Source organism: Perca flavescens, chromosome 21 (genome assembly GCF_004354835.1).
Source record: "Perca flavescens isolate YP-PL-M2 chromosome 21, PFLA_1.0, whole genome shotgun sequence".
NCBI lineage: Eukaryota > Metazoa > Chordata > Actinopteri > Perciformes > Percidae > Perca > Perca flavescens.
Genome location: NC_041351.1, coordinates 9,587,524 through 9,607,210, shown reverse-complemented (window position 1 = coordinate 9,607,210; position 19,687 = coordinate 9,587,524). Strand labels below are relative to the sequence as shown.

General features: G+C 40.7%; 2 protein-coding genes and 1 non-coding gene across 8 annotated transcripts in view; 1 reads left to right on the top strand and 2 right to left on the bottom strand.

Annotated features, from left to right (window-relative positions):
- Window positions 1-140: 140 nt before the first annotated feature.
- eef2k (eukaryotic elongation factor 2 kinase) lies at window positions 141-17,460 on the bottom strand. 6 transcript variants are annotated; one of them, XM_028567361.1, is made up of 20 exons: window positions 16,462-17,460; window positions 15,627-15,883; window positions 15,017-15,076; window positions 13,398-13,498; window positions 8,535-8,595; window positions 8,411-8,448; window positions 7,496-7,667; window positions 6,901-7,050; window positions 6,560-6,692; window positions 6,340-6,467; window positions 5,627-5,846; window positions 5,406-5,473; window positions 4,368-4,445; window positions 3,899-3,955; window positions 3,656-3,721; window positions 2,971-3,102; window positions 1,891-2,079; window positions 1,667-1,791; window positions 1,263-1,441; window positions 141-680 (listed from the first exon to the last, which is right to left on the bottom strand). In XM_028567361.1, exons 2-20 carry the CDS (start codon window positions 15,873-15,875, stop codon window positions 571-573), a joined length of 2,316 nt encoding a protein of 771 aa, XP_028423162.1. In that variant the 5' UTR covers window positions 15,876-15,883; window positions 16,462-17,460; the 3' UTR covers window positions 141-570. The 6 variants fall into 6 exon arrangements, with proteins under 6 accessions (XP_028423162.1, XP_028423166.1, XP_028423163.1 ...); XM_028567365.1 differs by lacking the exon at window positions 3,656-3,721; XM_028567362.1 differs by lacking the exon at window positions 3,899-3,955.
- Window positions 17,461-18,367: 907 nt separating this feature from the next.
- Window positions 18,368-18,449, top strand: trnal-uag (transfer RNA leucine (anticodon UAG)). Its single transcript has one exon. It is a non-coding gene; the product is annotated as a tRNA-Leu (tRNA).
- A 448-nt stretch (window positions 18,450-18,897) lies between these two features.
- Window positions 18,898-19,687, bottom strand: part of tha1 (threonine aldolase 1) — a 3,796-nt gene continuing 3,006 nt past the window's right edge. Inside the window, exons 6-7 of the mRNA XM_028568056.1 lie at window positions 19,490-19,682; window positions 18,898-19,410 (exon numbers count right to left, since the gene is read on the bottom strand). Coding sequence (XP_028423857.1) covers window positions 19,103-19,410; window positions 19,490-19,682 — 501 coding nt within the window. The 3' untranslated portion in view covers window positions 18,898-19,102. The remainder of the gene's footprint in view (window positions 19,411-19,489; window positions 19,683-19,687) is intronic.

Here is a 19,687-nt window from a genome sequence, read left to right as displayed (position 1 = left end):
CTTTAATTTTACTTTTATTTAAAGTGACTACACCTTGAGGTTTACATCTCTCAGTGAATAATAAATTAGCTCAGTAACAGACATTTAATGACAGAGCTCTTGTCTACTGGAGAGAAAAAAAACACAGGAAGGAATGTGAAGAAGTGTTACCAATAAAAAGCAAACTTTATTTAACAGTTTCATACTCCATATATTTTTTTCACATGCATTCTTTCAACATAACCTTTGGGGGCAATGTAAGTTAAACCATTTTCTTTGTTTTGATCCTTCAGACATTCTCTTTCATACAACCACATTCACTTAGTCAAAAGGTAATCAAAGACAGGGAATTAAAGAAAAGCCAGGATGACTAACAAGCAGGAAAAGAAGAACAGAAACTTTTTTAATATATTATTTAAGAATCTAAGTCTGATCCTAGAAGGCTGAACACACACACACGCAAGCACGCACGCACGCACACACTGCAAAACATTTTGTAATAAAAATATGTAAACTGTAGCCATTCAGGTTGTATCCTAAATACGTAAAAATTAACTGTGGCCTTTTTGTAATAAAAATGTGTGTCCAGTATCACTCCTCCATTAGTGCCCAGGCTTCCTCAGCTTTCATGTAGTACTGGTTAGCCAATCGACCTTTCATGGCCTCCGTGGCCGCTTCTGCTGCTTCTGTAAACATATCACCTGCAGGGAGGGATGGCAGGAGAGGTTAGGAGGGAACTTCTGTATGAATGGAAACTTACTCTACATTTTTTCTGAATTTTGCCCATTTTCAGTATATTATTCTACATAATAGGTACATCGCACTGAAAAACCTCTTTTATGTATAAAATGCTCAACTGTGTAGGCTCTAAAAAGTTTGAAGCTGTAGTCAGTTAAGATTCACAGCAATTACAATGGATCACAATGACAACCCAGAGTGTCATAAGTCTCTCAAACCACTTCTCTGTTGTTGATCTGTTTTATCAGTATATATTGTTGGGATTGTTGGGCAACACTTTCCAAATAAATTGCAAAACAAAAAACCTCTTTTCCCAGCAAAGCTTTGGAGCTATAAGGAAGTAATAGCATGAGATGGAAAGAGCGTATTTAGCCATGTTGTAGAGATCATATGGATCAACAGCAGAGACATGGATAATGCAGCAGTGACTTGAAAAGTTTCTATTACTTTTTTTCCTGGCTGAAACGGGACAAATTCCAGTGGAATATTTCCTAAAAGTATGCAGATATATTCAGCACAGTGAGGCTGGAAGAATGGAGTCGAACCTGCTCTCTGTGGGTCTGCGCTGAGGTTGTAGCCTCCCACTTGGTACATCTCCGCCACTCTGGCCAGCAGCAGGTAGCGAGGCTCGTCCTGCGTCCCATCAAACTCTCCCCCCTCGTCATAGTCTGACATGGTCAACACACTGTCATACCAGTGAATCGCTTCCTTCCAGTCCTGCTTTCTGGATGATTGAAAAAATAAAAAACCAAGAACGCACAAACCTTCAGTATCAAAAAATGTTTGCTTCCTTTAATAACAAACTCTAGAAATCCCTCTAGGGGGCAGCATTACCATGACTGTTGGACCAGGATTTGCGTGTTTAATAAAAGATATAGTTATCCACTGACTTCAAAACTTAAAAATACAAGTCCACTGCTCAGACTGAGCTAAAATAATATTCACTGACCTGTCAGGGGACAGATTGAACCCAGTATCAAAGGCTCTGGCCACTATGATCATAGAAGATCTGTCACCAGCCTCAGCAGCCTGCAGCAGATACTTAAAACCTTTCATCTTGTTTCCTGCATTATCCTACCAACAACACAGACATATTATTATTATTATTATTATATTATATTATATAAGGCTGCACAGTGCACAAAACCAAAAGGCTAAATAACTGCGTGGTACCTCCAGCTCCATGTCTGAAAGTATGTGATGAGGCAGCTGCAGACAGCACTGTCCCAAGGCTACGATGGCCTCCAGCTCTCCGCACAGCGCAGCTCTCTCCAGGTGCATCATGGCCGAGTCCTGATCCCATTGCTCGTCCTTCTCACAGAAGCGACCCGCTTCATGGTACCGCACCATCGCAAGGTGGACCTGGTTCAGGAGGAAGGAGATCCGGAATATATTCAACCAATGAAACTAACCTAAATCAATAATCAAATATAGCCGCAAGCGGCAATTCGCGTGTTCAAACCCTTTTTTGGCTTCTCAAAGCACTTTCACTTGTTACAGGTACCTTTCACTCCCATTCATACTCTTTGAGATCAGACTGCAGGGCCTGGGATCGAACCGCCAACCCTTCTGATTGTTAGGCAAACGCTCTACCACCTTTTGGTCTTGATAGAATCAAAATTGACAAAGTTCTATTAATGTAACAGTTGTTCACATTATGCCAATTAGCTATATACCATCATGGCGGACGTTTATGGTCCAAGAGGCATTTTTATTGACCACATTGAGCTGGACTGGTGTTTTTTCATGTCAATTGGACTCACCGTGTGAGGGGCGTGGCCTTTCAAACCTTTGGCCTAAGTTATAGCGGCATCATATTCTTTGGGGAGCATGAACACATTAGCATCAGTTATGGTGGCAATTGTCATGTCTCTAGCTCGTTCCAGCCCCCAGTAACTTGAGAAAATGCATAATTTAGCATATAATGCTAAATAGGCCAAGTATGTTGATTTCTTGTATACTAGCTAAAACAGTGTTCTACAAAGGTTAGTATACATCATATACTGTTTGTACTGTATACAATTCATATGTAGGAGACAGCAATAGTCCAGTATTTAATATGTGCTCCTTTTTCTCTGTTAAGACAAAACACATCTGTGTATATTGGTGAAAATAGTCGTTATGTGTGAGTTTTTGTAGAATTCAATAATCTGAAGGTGTATTGCTGCTTTAGGCAGGCAAGTGTGAGTTGATTTCAATCCAGCCACATGTATACTCTTTATTAACGTCGAACCAACCAATCTGATGTTTTACCTTTCCAAGGATCGACTGGCCAATCTTCTTCTGCAGCAGACCGTTGAGTCGCTCCACCTCGGTGGCCACACAGGAGGGCCGATGGACATGAGAGCGAGACGAATGGTAGAAGCTCCACTTCTCCTCCGTCAGCTGAGTAAAGAAAGCCAGTTTGAGATATACAGGAAGGAGAAGGAATGATGAAGGTAGAATGTTACCTCCTGTTCTTTATCACAATAATCAGAAAACGAATTAAACGACGACGGTAAATCAAGTGCAAGCTGACAAATCGCACTCTCAGGGTTGTACCCATCCAGACAAGTCTGCTTTTTTTTTATTAATTTTTTTACTGATCAATGACACACAGCTGGATGAGTTCATCCCTGTTGGCCACAGTGAATGCAAAAACCATGTAAAGCATGGGAACAGAAGCACAGACACAAAGTTGTCATTAGCAAGATAGCAGAGATAGTGAAACAGAGATAGATGGTTTTTCGGTTCCAAATGTTTTTTTTTTTTTGTTTCTTTGTATTTTGCATTTTCAGTCTGTTTTCATTCACTCTAAAAATAAAGGAAGAGCTGACATGGATACACTGGCAGCTTGTGTACTCAAATTTCAACTTGAGAATCATGCTTATATAAAGCTTTATAGCACTAAGACAGCAGGCAAACACCTGGCTTCACGAGCCTCAATGCAAATAATCACCCATTCGTTGTCAGCATTGTATGAATTTAAGTTTGCAGAGACTCTTGGAGGAGCTACCATCTTCCTCTAATGAGGGAACACAAAGAGCAGGAGGAGCTAAATTAGAGGAAAGGTGAGGAACGGCTTTTGTCGGGAAATTGGAAAAGTGAAGTAAGACAAGGATGAGGAAAATTAGAGGAGGGTTATTTGATGATGGTGATGATGATTATGAGTTTACACACTGTTGTCTCTATGTTTGTTTACCCGTCTGACACTGTCCTCATCCGACTCAGAATAATGTCTCTGGATGCGATGATGGGCCTTAAAAAATTGGGATTTATAAAACCTACAGTCAGACTTCATGTGTAGAAGAAGAAATGTTAACAGACTAACAGCTGCTAAGAGGACTGAAGGACAGAGGAGAGTGAACTACATACAGTAACATGTTTGTTTAAGATAAGATAAGATAATATGCCATTTTAAAAGTCAGCTCAAAAATGTATTTCTACTTGTAAATCTAATTTGGACACTAGAAATACATTATTCTTACATACATTATTCTTATTATATTTACAATATCTTATATGTCTACTTAGTAAATGTCAGACATACCTGTAAATACATTTCTTGGCATTGTTTATCTATAGGTTAACGGTCTTTTTGACAGACTGCTAAAAAAAGAAAACCTGGATTTTTTTTCTGGACAAAATGAATGTCAAATGGAAATCTGTACCCCGTCTACGTGGTCATTTGGATCCCCATCACTCCTCATCTCGCTGGGGTAGCCGCTGTCCCCGCCGCTATCAGATTCCTACAGACAGAAATAAAAAAATATGTAAAAGCAGCGTAGTGACTCGTGAGTTGTGTGGCAGCACTGCAGGCAGTACAGCTCGAAGTTCAATCATGTTTCCTCCAGCTTTGGAGCATCTCAAAAATCACATCTCTCCTTTCTCGTGCTGATACTGACGATGTCTTTCATGCTTTTACATCATCATGTCTAGATTATTGCACTTCATTGTACAAAAAACAACCAGACAACTTCGGCTGGTTCAAATCGCAGCGGCTTGGTTTTTAACAACTTTTTAACTTTTATAAAGCCTTTCATTAATGTTATCCCACAGTTGTATTTTTTAAGTTTTAGTATCCGTTTTTATGCTTTTTTTATCCTGTTTAATTCTGGCGATTTATTTTTTTGTATGGCCCAAATATAAAGTTAATTGTAGCACTGAAATGCTTTAATCTTGATTTTTCCATGTAAAGGTGCATATAAATTAAGTTTATTATTATTATTATTATTATGATGAGTATTATACCACAGCCAACACTTTTAGCCAAGAGTAGCCTAACTCTTTAATTCACTTTTGACCCAAATTTCATTTGATCTCCTGATCATTTGGCAATATGACCTACATATTACTATGTATACATACAGTACATGAATATTATCAAAAATGTTGAGGTAAGATATTGAACATACAGCGCCTAGAGGTGAAAATGTTGATACTGTATTTAAGTGACGGATGAAGATAACTGCATCACATATTTGCAGCTTCTTTTACCTGGAATTTACATATTTCTTTATTGAAAATAGATGTAAAAAGACCAAAAAAAGAGATTAGCAAACATGGAGCTCTGGGGACTCAACATGGACTTGAGGTTTTCACTGAATTAAAAATGACAATTTGGTTATGGGAAAATATTTTGCTAAATGTGACACCGCGTCATTTTCCTGTGCTTTGTTTGGAGCTGCATTAACCGAGTTATCGCTTACCTTGTGTTCAACTGTGTTGTTGTTATTATTGATTCTTTCATGTTCGTACATTCCAGTAAAAGAAAAACCTGTAAAATGTGGAAATAATACAAAACTATTTACAATGCGGACACCATGATAAACCACATTCAAATATACTGTTACACATGTGCAGTATGTAATAATAATAATAATAATAATAATAATAATAATAATAATAATAATAATGTTCATGGACGTACCAATAGGGGACTTTCCCATAGATCCATGTGCAGCTTGCGGGGAGCAGGGGAATATGAGAGGGGAGCAAGGGACTGAGTCCACATCACTCACGCTCTCGTCTGCAGAAGACGTCTCAGACATGCGGGATAACAGCAGCGGTGCCCGGCTTCCTGACATGGTACGGACACGAGGAGAACCACAGTGCTCCTCGCAGCCCCTTAGCACCGTCTTGGCTGACTTCTGAAATAAAACAATATCAATCTTAATAAAACAATATCAATCTTTATAGAGGAAACAGCAACAGAACAAGTGGAACATGCTGCAGATACAGATATAGCATCCGTCTTCTGCTAATCCTGCAGACTTAGAGAGTGAGAGTGGGCAGGAGAGCAGGAAAGGTACCACTTCTTGGACATTGTTGTATTACTGCAATTATATCAGTCAGATTTAATTCATGCAGCACACTTTTCATTCTTTTCAGTTTTTTTGTACTTTTTCTGGCTACATATTTAGTTGTTTTCTGATCAAAAACTAATTCTAATACAGGAAATAACAGCCACAGTCATGCCTTAATATGGCAACTGTAAACAACATTTCTAATTGTAAGGGACATTTTTCCCCCCATTGTGATTTATTCTTATCATTATTTTTATGAACTATTTTTATCCTGACCCGCAGCTGATTTCTGGCCCTGGCTCTCACTTCATTTATTATTAATAAAATGTTAAATTACAAGCAGTTTGTCGGTGCAGTCCAGCTGAGACTTCTCTGCAGGGGAAAGGTCAAAAGGTGTCAGGCCCATACTCTTGCAGATCTTGTTACACAGGTGGGAGTGGAAGAACAGAGCCATGCCTCGCACACCTAGAACACAGGTATGATCAGGATGGAGTTTCTTGAATAACTTCTAGCCATGAATCTAGCCACAGTTTGTCAGTATCAAAAGAAAACTGTACCTAGATTTCCATCTCCGAAGTCAGTCCCCCTTTCTGTGTGGATCTGAGGGTCAGTGTAGAGATCTCCGACTCCTTGGATGTCCACCACGATCAGCTGGTGGCCCGATCGCTCAAAAGTAAAGTGACTGAAGGCCTGATGGATACAAAAGAAATGAAGATTATTAAGTTATTAATTCAATTAAATTCATTTCAATTATATTTATAGTATCAAATCATAACAAGAGTTATCTCAAGACAATTTACAGATAGAGTAGGTCTAGACCACACTCTATAATTTACAAAGACCCAACAATTCCAGTAATTCCCCCATTAGCTCTAACATGAAAGGTGATGTGGCTTACCTGTGGAGTGAGTCGGATGTTGTCGTCCCTCACAAAGCCAGAGTTGGAGTTGTATTTGATGTACTTTCCCTCGATGTAATGTTCCAGGTGGAAGAGAGGTTTACCTGGCCTGTCCATCATCTCTATCACACACATCTGCATGATGTCCACCTGATGATCAGAGAGAGGTAAACAACCAGTACACATACGCAGTACAGGACCTTCAGTGCCAGCCAGTGTTTCTGATACAGATCCAAAAACATATTAAAAATCCGTAGTTAAAAAAAGTAGAGCTGAAACAATAAATCAATTCATTCATTCATTCATTAGTCGATCAACAGAAAAAATAACTGGCTACTATTCTGATAACAAAATATTAGTTTGATTCATTTTTAAAGTAAAAAACCTTTGGACAATTTTTTGACATTTCAGAGATCAAACGACCTATCGATAATGAAAATAAGCATTAGTTTTAGCCTTTAATCTAAGATTAAAATACTTCCCATTGTCAAAATAACAAGGGCTAGAGGATTGTGCTTTTGAGGAAGAATCCCTGATGTTGTCCGTACTGTCTTGTCCCTTTAACATCAGCGGACTGTAGATGTCTCTCCTGTACCTGTTTGGGAGGTCGGTGGCGGTTGTACTCCTCTCCCCAGAGTTTGGCCTCCATTTGCAGCTTGACATCCTCAAAGTAAACATTTCTATCCACCGTCTCCATGTAACGCTTGGTCACATAATTAGATGCTGACTTCCAGTTGCTGCAGTGTGAGAAATTTGACAGCTTCTTCCTGGAGGGAAATAAGAAATACGATATTACAGTAGTGAGCAGCATTGCAGTTACATATAAATGTAGACTCAAGAGATATAAACAAAAAAAAAAAAAAAACTTAAATATACATAACTAAAGACATTTTTATCTTAGCATTAACCTGGGTCACAGAACAAAACTGCTTCAGACCAACAGTCTGAGTGTATAAATCCAACAGGAACAACATACCAACATTTTGATGTAGACATGTTCTTTTTGAACTTGTTTGGGCTTGTATGACCTGGGTGATTTATTTTTTAAGCTCTGGGTTTTTGTCATTTCTGTGGGATTCTGAAAACAGCCGAAGTCTCTTTTACATTTCCCACATAACTGAGGAATAAACATAACAATTAGACTATTATCCCTTTTTTCTCTTTCATTCTGCAGTGAAATGCAGAAGCCAAAACACAGCAGAGCAGTGTTAAATCATCCAGGGAATCTATGGAGCTAAAGCCACGGGGCCATAATTGGAGACTATAGAGCTGGTTTACGGTGATATTTTCCATACCATCTTTGGCTCTGAATCTGAAACTTAATTTGTCAGCAGTTATCCTCCCGAGTTGGTGCAAAGAATGTAAGGAATGTGTCCTGCACCACGTCTACGCTATAAGAGACATAAACTGCTTTGTGTACTCTGAGACCACGAAGGCATTCGTTACTACAACTCGAGGGCAATAACCGCTGTATGAGAACTGATAAATATAGAGAAATATTTCAACTTACGTTCTGAAGCACTCCCTCATGGCTCCTTTCCCAAACGGCTGAGAGAAATAAATAAGACAAAGAGATAAGGAAATTCTTCTTTAAAAAATTGGTAAAACAATCAGGTTTTAGAGAGCAGTAATACCTGGGCAGCCATCTTGATATGGATCTGGTCTTTAACCCACTCTTCTGTGATGGCATTGTACCTGCGAAGAGGGACAGTGACTTAAGTACAAATAAAATGGTTATATTGATTATGCTCACTCAAATGTGGCTCTCTAAAAATGTTGAATGCTCAGAACAAATCTATCTAATCACACAAATAATTTGGTTTTTAGCCATGTTGCAGCGTGGCTCTACGGACTGGAATGTCAGTTGTTTTGTCCAACATTTTGCTCCCGACTGACATATCTCAACAACTATCTGATGGATTGCCATGCAATTTGGTGCAGACTCCTTCAGGATCAATTGTAAGCTTTGTGTTTTGGACTGTTGGCCGCACAAAACAAAGTAATCTGAAGATGACAGCTTGGGGTGTGGAAAGTACTGTATGCAATGCTAATTTTGAAATTGTTTTCTGACTTTGTATAAGAAAAATCAAGAGATAAAACAACAAATCAATAATTAGAGTAATCTTAAATTGCAGCCCAATCTCAGTTAACATTTTTGAAATTGCAGCTCTGTAAAACAGCATCTCCTTTCCAGCAGAGCGGCTGTGAGACAGTCCATCTGTGGGTCATTTTCTCAAAAACAAACAAGCAGCAGGGTCACTGGGTCTGCTCTGTGGGGACAAATGGTGCTTGTTGGTTTTTTTCCACCTGTTACATTACAAATCACTCACACTGGACGGGCTTCAACACTGAGCTGAACTCTTTTATCTCTTTTGAATAGACTTCAGTTACTAAAAAAAGACAACACATAAATGCTCCAGCCTCGATCATGTTTGCCAAGTCACTCTTTGCCCTCTGTGAGGGAGTCCGTCTGTCAACAATTAATTATTATTATTATTATCATCAATTATTATCATGGAGGCACAAATCATATTGCTTCCTCTCTAAGGAAAAAACAACAATGATAGAAGAATGAAAAAAGATGTGTGTGATTTTAATGTGTATGTCCTCTTTTCATTTCTTGTGGCTTTAGGGTTAAAGGAATTTGTGTAATCAGGGAAGAACTCATACAGTCAATATGACGATACATGTGTACACACTGTATGCCTGGGTCAGTGTGTCTGTTTGGCTGTTTTTGCCTTTAAACTAGTGACTCCTTATTAAAGGTCCCATGGCATGAAAATTTCACTTTATGAGGTTTTTTAACATTAATATGAGTTCCCCCAGCCTGCCTATGGTCCCCCAGTGGCTAGAAATGGTGATAGGTGTAAACCGAGCCCTGGGTATCCTGCTCTGCCTTTGAGAAAATGAAAGCTCAGATGGGTGAATCTGGAATCTTGTTCCTTATCAGGTCATAAGGAGCAAGATTACCTCCTCTTTCTCTGCTTTGCCCACCCAGAGAATTTGGCTCACCCATGAGAGAGAGACATCATGGCTCAACAAGCAAAGTGGCAGTTGGTCCAGGCCACACCCCCACCCTCCACCTTGCCCCCCTCTCTCCTCCTCAAGAGCTACAGACACAGAAATGGCACATCCTAAGGAAAGCTAATTGTGGGACTGGCTCTAGTGGCTGTAATTCTGCACCAAGTCTGAATTATGGGAAAGAGACTTCAGATACAGTATTAGGGGACCACTAAGGTCTATATAAAAGAGACTTCAGATACAGTATTAGGGGACCACTAAGGTCTATATAAAAGAGACTTCAGATACAGTATTAGGGGACCACTAAAGTCTATATAAAAGAGACTTCAGATACAGTATTAGGGGACCACTAAGGTCTATATAAAAGAGACTTCAGATACAGTATTAGGGGACCACTAAGGTCTATATAAAAGAGACTTCAGATACAGTATTAGGGGACTACTAAGGTCTATATAAAAGCATCCAAACAGCACCATTTCATGGGACCTTTAAGCTTTCCTGCGCCACTCAAAGAAAAGCTCTATTCCCCGTCCAAAATCTTTTCTGCCAACGGACCTTTTGGGACTGGGAACACAGTGTACCGTGACATTCATTCCATCTAGTTCATGCTACAGGGCGGCTTCAGAGAGGAAAGGAGGAGTGAGATTTCATGATGGTAAAAATAGTACATGAAAAGAGAAGATGAGGGCAAATCCCACCTCCTGTCCCACCAGTCCTGATATGTTATGTAAAGCTGCTTATACATATAGCCGACGGCTGACCGTTGACAGAAAAGCCAGTCGAAATGATCAGTCTCCCCGTGTTGGTCCAAAAAGTGCCACTGAACAGACCAAAAAGACGAGACGAGACGTAATACATCTCTATAACAGCAGGCGGCGCTAATCTGTATTGTTGCCCAGGAAATGAAAACCGGCAGCTGATTGGACGAACGCGTCACATGGGTTTGTTTTCTCCGGAAATTCAAAGCCAGACATGTCATTATATATATATTAAGGATGAACCGAACCCAGAGTTCGGTTTGGAATTCGGCCGAACTTTGGGCTTTTTGACGGAGTTCGGGTACTGCCGAATGTTAGAATTTTTTTCGACCGAACCGAATGGTACCAAAGAGAAGGAACGAGAGGCGAAAGTTGAGAAAAAGAGGCGGACGTTGTGTTGGGTTTCTGCTCTTGCCAAAGAGTATAGAAGTAACAAGGCTAAACTTAATTGAACGTTCCATTGCAAACAAAACTGACACGTACCCATGACCTAGCTGCAGCTCCGCCATCTTGGACTGAACTATGTTGTTACTTCACTACTCTTTGTAGAGTTACGTGGTCGACGTAATGACGTAGTTGGAGCTAGACGGAATGCAGTAGCAACCCATAGACAGTATATAAGTAGCAACCTAGCAACGGCAGTAGGCTGTGAGAAAGTGAAAATGGAACTTGTGAGCAGAAAAAGTGTTGTTTGGCAGTACTTTCAGTCAGAAGAAGGCCATTCAAGTCGAGCTATCAATTTGCAATGCCGATTTGTCTCGTGGTGGCGAGGACCCTAGACAATACACAACATCGCCGCTGTTAAGACATTTGCGTATGAAACATCCAAAAGAATACGAGTTGTGCATGGAGGAATATACAGACAGCAACTTCAGGTACGGCAAAGGAAGGACAGTCTCAGCTAAAAACTGGTGTTAACCAGACAGTTCCTCTCCCGGGCTGTCAGCTGTTCTCTCGGTAAATCAGTCTTCCTACAGCGGGAGCGGAGCGACCGAACGGCCGGCTGCTGCTCGTTAGCTAACAGTAGCTTTCTAATTTCACCCACCCAACATGCCTTCATCATACACTGGTTAGTTAAAATTGTCACTCTTCTGACGATAGCGATGTTCTTTCCTACGATGTGAATAGAGCGTGGGGGCAGCCTACTTTATGGGATTATAAATCTAAAAGGCTAATATTTTGGATATTGGTTGGATCTTGAGATAGGGTAAACATAGGCCTTGTCAAAAATAGTTTTTCCCACTTGTGTGCCAGGCATAATGTTGCCTATTCTTTTTTATTTTTTACAGTTAAAATACAATGAAAAATGCACTGCTTTGGACGTTGTTTACTTCATTAACGTGTTTACTGTGTTAAGAATGGGAGTAGGGTTCGGTTCGGTTCGGGGTTCGGCAGAATATTAACCAGTGGGTTCGGTATTCGGCAGAACCCCAAAAAATCTGGTTTCAGTGCATCCCTAATATATATGTCAATGGTCATGCCGGCCGTTCAGAATACAATCTCATATTGTACTAAAATAGTTCACTGAAACATGTTTCTGAAAACATTTTAAGCGAGAAATAGGCCGTGCAGTTGGTGAATCGGTCTTCATTTCAGATCAACAAAGGTCAGTTTAAAAGATTTTCGTCAGATTTTGAGAGACTCTAGTCACCTCATTCCGCTCCCCATTTCCGGGTGAGTCCCAACTGCCCTGCCAGCGACTGAACATATCAGGTCGGCCAAAATGAACGCCGACAGTCCAGACAGACGACGGCACAGGACACACCGAACAGATTTGCGTCACTGACCTCGCCAGACTGTCCAACGGCCGATAATCGGCTAAATGTGTCCCGGCTATAACAGGCCACACCCACACACACACACAGGCCATAATTGAGTGCACACTCCAGTGTCCCACCTCCAGTACGAGATAACAAAAGTAACTGGGTGAGCCAAAAGGCGTCAATGTGCCCAGTCAAAAGTTCAGTAATGTTTGTCAACAGTTAACATTAGCACCACATACCGAGATATGAGCCAACTGTGAAACCTGCTGCCACATCAATGACAGTTCCAGACTGCTGCAGGCTAATATCAATGTGGGAATCTCTTAGGTGTCCACTTACACTAAAATATGTTACATCTTAAGCTACTTATCAATATTTTGGTCAGAAGACTGTGTGTGATGTGAAAGTGGTCCCTCGTAGTGATGAAAAAGAGAATTATCAGCCGACTGTGCAGCTCCTCTATACCTTTTAGAATAGAGTGTTTTTTTAAGATAATGTTTGGGCATTTTTAGGCCTTTATTTGACAGGACAGCTGAAGACATGAAAGGGGAGAGAGAGGGGGGGAATGACATGCAGCCAAGGGCTGCAGGTCGGAGTCAAACCCGGACCCGCTGTGTCGTAGAGTAAACCTCTATTTTTGGGCGCCTGGACAGCTCAGTTGGTAGAGTGGGTGCCCCCCCCTCGCTCCCCTTTCTTGTCTTCAGCTGTCCTGTCAAATAACATAATAGCATATAAATAACAATATAGCATCTTTTTTAGCTAATTGTTTTGGTTTTCCAGCCTGCAATTTAACTTAATCTGTACCGTGCATGCTAGCCCGGTGGCATGGCTTACTGGGACCCTTAACAAAATGTGTTTCACCTGTGCTTTTCCTGCTACAACAAATCAAAATGTCTGCCACGAAAAAAAGGTATATTACCACTGTCGATTCCCTGCCCCACAGAGTTCTTGGTACCTGTAACGAATGCAAGGTTCAGTCTCGATGTCCTCCAGATGAAACTCTGCCCAGGGGTCTGGCATGGCTTTGGCCTTTTCGATCGCATGTTTCCAATGTTCCTGTCACAATGAACAAACATGACTTATTAGCTGACAAAATGTGATTTTATACAACAACAAAAAATTAAAAATCTGTTTCACAAACAGGTTCACTAGAGGGGAAGCTGTTTGATGCAACAACAAAAAAAAAGGATATTTATTTTGTACAAAGAAGGCAATTCAAATGCTTTTTTTGTGCTATCTCCGGAAACACTTTCTCCCTCTAAGAACCCGTATTGTGCTCACTAAATGAGCAAATTAAATATCAGTTTCTGCATTGAACAGCTTCCTTTCGTTCTTCTAAATATGTGCATTGAATCAGCTTTAGAGCTAGGTAAAGCCTACAATGCGGATCATTTATCAACACAACTCACGGAGACACCAAAGTAATCTAGCGTGCTTTAAGGAGGACACTTCTTTAGTTTGTAACAGCGTGCAAAGCAGGAAGAAAAAAAAGGAAGCCAGGATAGGGAAAACCACAAATATCTTCTGAACACAAGCACACAATCTTTAAAATGACATGGAAATCTAACTAATTAACTAACACAAATGGTTTTAGTATGAGGCAGGCCTCACAATAATTTATTAACTGGGGCTCAACCATGGTCTTTATTTCATTATAACTTACTGCTACTCAATCAATCAATGTGATCACCATGTGATGTTTCCTGGCCATCTGCAGTCGTGCTATTTTCAAAAAATAACTTTCCTGGTATGCCCCATGGTTCAAGTGTCACTGGTAATCCAAACCTGCACCAGTAACCCAAACCCTGACCCATCCAGCACGTCTCCCTCGTACCACCCTGGCAATTAGACATGTTTATATTTAGAAGGAGGAGTTACATGAAGAGAAATATAACGGGAGTGTCACGTCTGGTTGTGACGAGGAGCAGAAGACACATCTACGTCAGACCTCGTTCACCTGCAACTTCTCCATGCTGCCAGAGATATAACAGCCCGGTCACAAGACTTTAGGATAAAATGGTGCAGCCTGGTATGGTACTTTAGTGCAGAGCCATGCTTAAAACATATCTTAAACTAAAATTTCTTTGTGAGATTTGTGTCATTTTCTAAAACAATAATTTATAGCAGCAGCACCTTTAATAAAAATTAGCTTTCTCAAACCAAAAAGACAAAGAAAATTGCACATTTGCTCCAGAAAAATATGATTTTGTTTTCTAAAATAACAGTATAACATTCCCAGTGTTTGTAAGATAGATAGATAGATAGATAGATAGATAGATAGATAGATAGATAGATAGATAGATAGATCATTCATCCCGAGGGAAATTTTAGGATATGTTATTATGTTAGTGTAAACTAATTTAATAAAGTACAGAAATACAGTGTGAAGGAAGGGAGGATGAAATGATTAGAATACACAAAAACAGAGAGTAGGTGGAAAGTAGGTAACTACAAACTTTTTTTTTAAGTGAAGGAAAAGCACAGTAAATTAGAGTGGTGTGGGGAGTAGGGAGGCGTTTATGGTCACTGGTGAAGAGGGAGAGGAGGAAGATCAATTTTAAATCTGTAACATACCCGTGCACTCTGAGACAAAACCTTGTACGACCGAGGTTCTGCCATCGTTTCGGTTTCATTCTATGTAGAAAGGTAAAGAAAGTGGATGGCTTTTCATCAACAAACAAAATCTGACATTTACAGAGCATCTTCAAATAATTCAAATAACATGAATTGCTTGTTGCTTTAAACAACAACACAAGGCCATTCATCCAAGCAGTTGGCTGGTGCACAATGGCTCCCATAAAACTGAATAGTAGCTCACTGCTCATGTGCAGAATAGAGCAGTGAGCAGTGAGCTACTCACTGCTCACGTGCAGAAGGCCTGAATCGGAGCAGACGTGAAAGACGTGTTTACAGGCAACTACTCTGGTACTTCCGGTTCTTTAGAGAGAGTAAAGTTAAGCGTTGTTTAACCAGCTTTCCACTTCAATAAACAGGCACACACATACTGACACGTGTATGCAGGCATGCACAGATCATCTCTCCTTATAAGGCAAAGAGCTGTTCTCACAGAAAATTGCAGAACTGAGTGTTTATGGTGGTGCATGAATTCAAAAAAATAAATACAATCTGTTTTTGAGCATGACTAAACAATCCTCCAGCACTTGTTGCCGGGGCAAAGGCTCACCCTGAACATAAAGTTGCTCTTTGGAAGAGAATTTGACAGCTGCCGGTTGTAAACACAATTCTTCAGGTAGTGACAGATTTCTTTGGCGGAGTCGTCTAGGATGGGGCAGATGAAGTGGTCGTCATCATCGTCGTCACTGGCGTTGGCGTCACTAAGGGAGGAGGCCAGCTGGTTGGGGGCACTTCGTTGAACAGTGGGTCTCTTGGCGCTGCCCTCCTCCTCCATGCTGAACATCATGTCATCCTCCATGATGTCTGCTGTTGTGTTGATAAGAGAGGAGAGTCAGGAGTGTCGGTGGACTGAGAGAGCAGTGAAGTGCTTTGAGTGGAAAGTAAAGCTACATAAAGAAGGTTTAAAGTTAATCTATGGCAGCCATGTTAGTACTTGTTGACAACAAACCTGCATCATGGCTGCACAATTGGGCATCCAATGCCATATGTGAGAAAGTTGTCTGTGTTATCTTAAATGTGGCTGCAACATGATATATCCATCATAGGCATAAAAGTAAAGCCAATCAATGGTGAGCATCAGCACGCAAAAGCAACTAATATCTACGTTATTCAGTACTGTAAGCACCAAAATGTTCCACTGTAATCCAGGGCAATTGTGTTTCCAGATTTTACAGCTGGCTGGTGGAGAGGAACGCAGAACCAAGCAAAATAAAGTTCCTGCACTCCTGCTGGCACAATGTGTTCCGATAGAAATCATGCAGCAGCAACAATGTTGTATATTATGTTGCAGCATGCTGCAACATTAATTTCCCCAAATGGGTTAACTTTAGTTCCGTCTATTGTGACCTGTTTTTTTAGATACAAGTGGTAAATAAACAACCTACCTTATATCCGCGATCTCAATCTAACAGACTGACAGATGGACCGTCTCACGGTTTTCAGTTAGAAGTAAAGAGTTGAACCGACAGGGTTGCAGCAGATGCAGTTAAAATCTTCACCCAGACCAGACTGGGTCGGTCCTATTTCTCCAATGTATCCTGATGGTCCAGGGACGCGGCTGCCTGTAGTGGTGGGCGGATCGATCCGAATATCGATAATACCGGTACCAACGTTGGAATTGATACTGATCAATACCAGTGTAATAAGATCATTACTTTAGTTTCAGTTTCTCTCCATTATGCACCGCTGGGGTTTCATCAAAAAGGAGACCTGTCTGTCTGTGTAAGTGCTGCTGGTCAAGTCCTGTCCAGGTCCTGTCACAGCGTGGAGCAGCAGAGCAGGCCCACTTTGCTCCTCCTCCCCCTCCTGTGATTTGATGTTGTACCGTCACGTGACTCAGCGGTGCCAGGCAAACAAGCCTTATATACTGTCTTATATACTTATACACTTCTTATATAGGCTACTGTCTATGCAAACAAGCAAGCAAGCACACAGACACACACGCACCCACAAAGCAGTAGCCTACTACAGAGACGGAGCAGAAGAATGCAGGGAGGAAGAGGAGCAGTGTGTGGCTATATTTTCAAGCCGAAAATGAAACAACTGCAAGCACTATAATTTGTAAAAAAGGCTGTAAGATACAGTGGTAACACAACACATTTATACAAGCATATGACAATTCTATCCTTGGTTTTAATTTATAATCCAAATGTAAAATCTAGGCTAAGGTCATAAAAATTCATCCTCCTTAATATCAAAAAAGTATCCGTATCGGCGATATTGACCCTGTATTTACTTGGTATCGGATCTATACCAAATATTGCAGTATCGCACACCACTAGCTGCCTGGCTTCGAGAGGCTGTTCCGTCCATAGACAGCTGATAGACAGTATATGGTTCCGTCCGCCACGGCACCGTGAGTCCTCGGCACGTACAACACTGGTTTCTGGTTTCTGAAAGCCCCGCCCTAGCGCTCTGTTGCTTTCAGGGTTATCGGAAATATAATACACACATTGACAGATAGGCAAAAGTAGAGGAATCTGTCGAGATGTAAATACTTTATCAAAAATCCAAGGCAAAAAACAATCAAAATAAATTGATTTGGGCCGGCTGAGACTAACAGTTAATTAAACTTTTTATTTAATATTCAAAATATAAACACTAATAACATATGCCATAGGACATATTGGACTCCTCAGAAGAGATACGTCTCTAAAGCAATTCCTACTCCCTATTGAACAGGTGCATGATTTTTGGAATAAAACATCAATACTATCTGATGTGATAGGATGTCGAATTCCTACTGACCCGATTGTTCTGTTACTTAATGATGACTCTAAATTACACCTACTTGGGAGACAGAAGAAAATTTGGCTCACTTGATCAACCGCGACAAAGAAAATGATAGCTCAGCGCTGGCTCTGGCTCAGGCTCTCGCGAAGCTGGTAGTTACAACAACGGAAGAGCATTTGAAAGTAGCACTGGACAAATTACACCTAGTAACGTAACGCACCTCGTGAGGAAACTCGGAGAGCTTGCCGAATTTCCGACTACACAGAAGTTATATGTTAGGTAGAGTGCAATAGGTAACATGTCACATAACAAAATGCAAGCTAGACGCAATGCTAACTTATTTATGTGCAGCATGTTTACCAAATAGAGGTAGTTAGCGCTAGCTACCCCGTGTGGATGGTCAGCTAACTTGACTAACTAGCAATGAGACGTTAGCATTTCTGTGCAACCATTGCCGTTCAGTTTGTGACTCAACGTTACAAATAGCTAAACAGTAGATTAAGCCAAATGTACCTGCAATTTAAATAAATTGTCTAGTCCGTTTCTGCTGGATAACATGGTAGCGTGGCCGAGTGGTCTAAGGCGCTGGATTTAGGCTCCAGTCATTTCGATGGCGTGGGTTCGAATCCCACCGCTGCCAGAATCTTTTGATTTGTTTTGGTTTTCTTTAAATATCAGCCATAAACAATATTAGTCATACAATTGGTAGTAGAAAGAAAAAACAAAAAGGTTTTTACTCTTTTCAGCTACAATCACTACATGTATAGCAGGGAATAATACACCAGTGCCATCTTGTGGCTATATGGTTACTGCATTGTAAAGCCTGTTTTCTCTAACAATACTGTACATTTCCATGACCTAATAAGCAAGAATGAAAGTTGACACAATTGTCAACAGATGCAAATATGTCTTAATGCTAAATAGTAGAAATATGAGATATCACCTTTTTGCAACATAGCCTAAACCAGAATAAGACAAAATAATAAGAATAGAATTTTTTTTAAAAACCTCTTAATTGAAATATCAGTAACCAAAACTGTTCTAAGTAACTCTACTGTGTCTCTCTAATAAAAAATAAAAAAAGGACATTGGTTCAATATATTTAATAAGGATTACAAAAATCTGAATTCAATGAAATTAATAATTACATAAAGATATCCAAAGTGACTCCAGTTGTACAGTATTTGATGTGTTATGTGTTGACATAATTTAGTCTCTTTCTAGATTCATATGTGAAAATGTTCTATGATCAGTCCTAGTGATTGAACTACACATTTTGAGAAGTATCAGGCTTCACTGGGCCCTGACTTTATCCTTCAAGAACTGAGAAGCCACAAATTGCATTTTCTGGATGGCCAGCTGGGTATCTTCAGGGGAAATGCCAAGATGCCATACAGCCCGTACTGAATTTTCAAAATGGGGGTACATGAGAACTTGTATCCCCTGTCCCAGTGCTGCCTCCTCTCCCTCGCCAACCTCACTCATGCGAGCACAGAACTCAGAGGGGCTTAAACTGGTCTCCTGTAGACGGAAACGCAGGATGTTTGTCTCCACGGCGGCCATGTCTACAGCGAATAGAGGAGGGTCACAGTCGAGCAGAGCTGGGAGAGGTGAAGAAAAGAAGTTAGGAGCAGGCAGTTCATGATTTAATTTTCAAAGACAGAAATATGAGCTGCTCACCTTGAGCAAAAGTTTTTGCATTGTGGTGATCCTCCTCCAGTCGTCCTACCATCTTTAGTAAAGACAGTTTTCCAGCTGCTGCCAGTATACCAGCCTGCCGCATCCCCCCACCCAGGGCTTTACGGCACCGCACGGCCCGGGATATGAAGTCTTGGGGTCCAGCTAGCATGGTTCCCACGGGGGCACCCAAACCCTGTT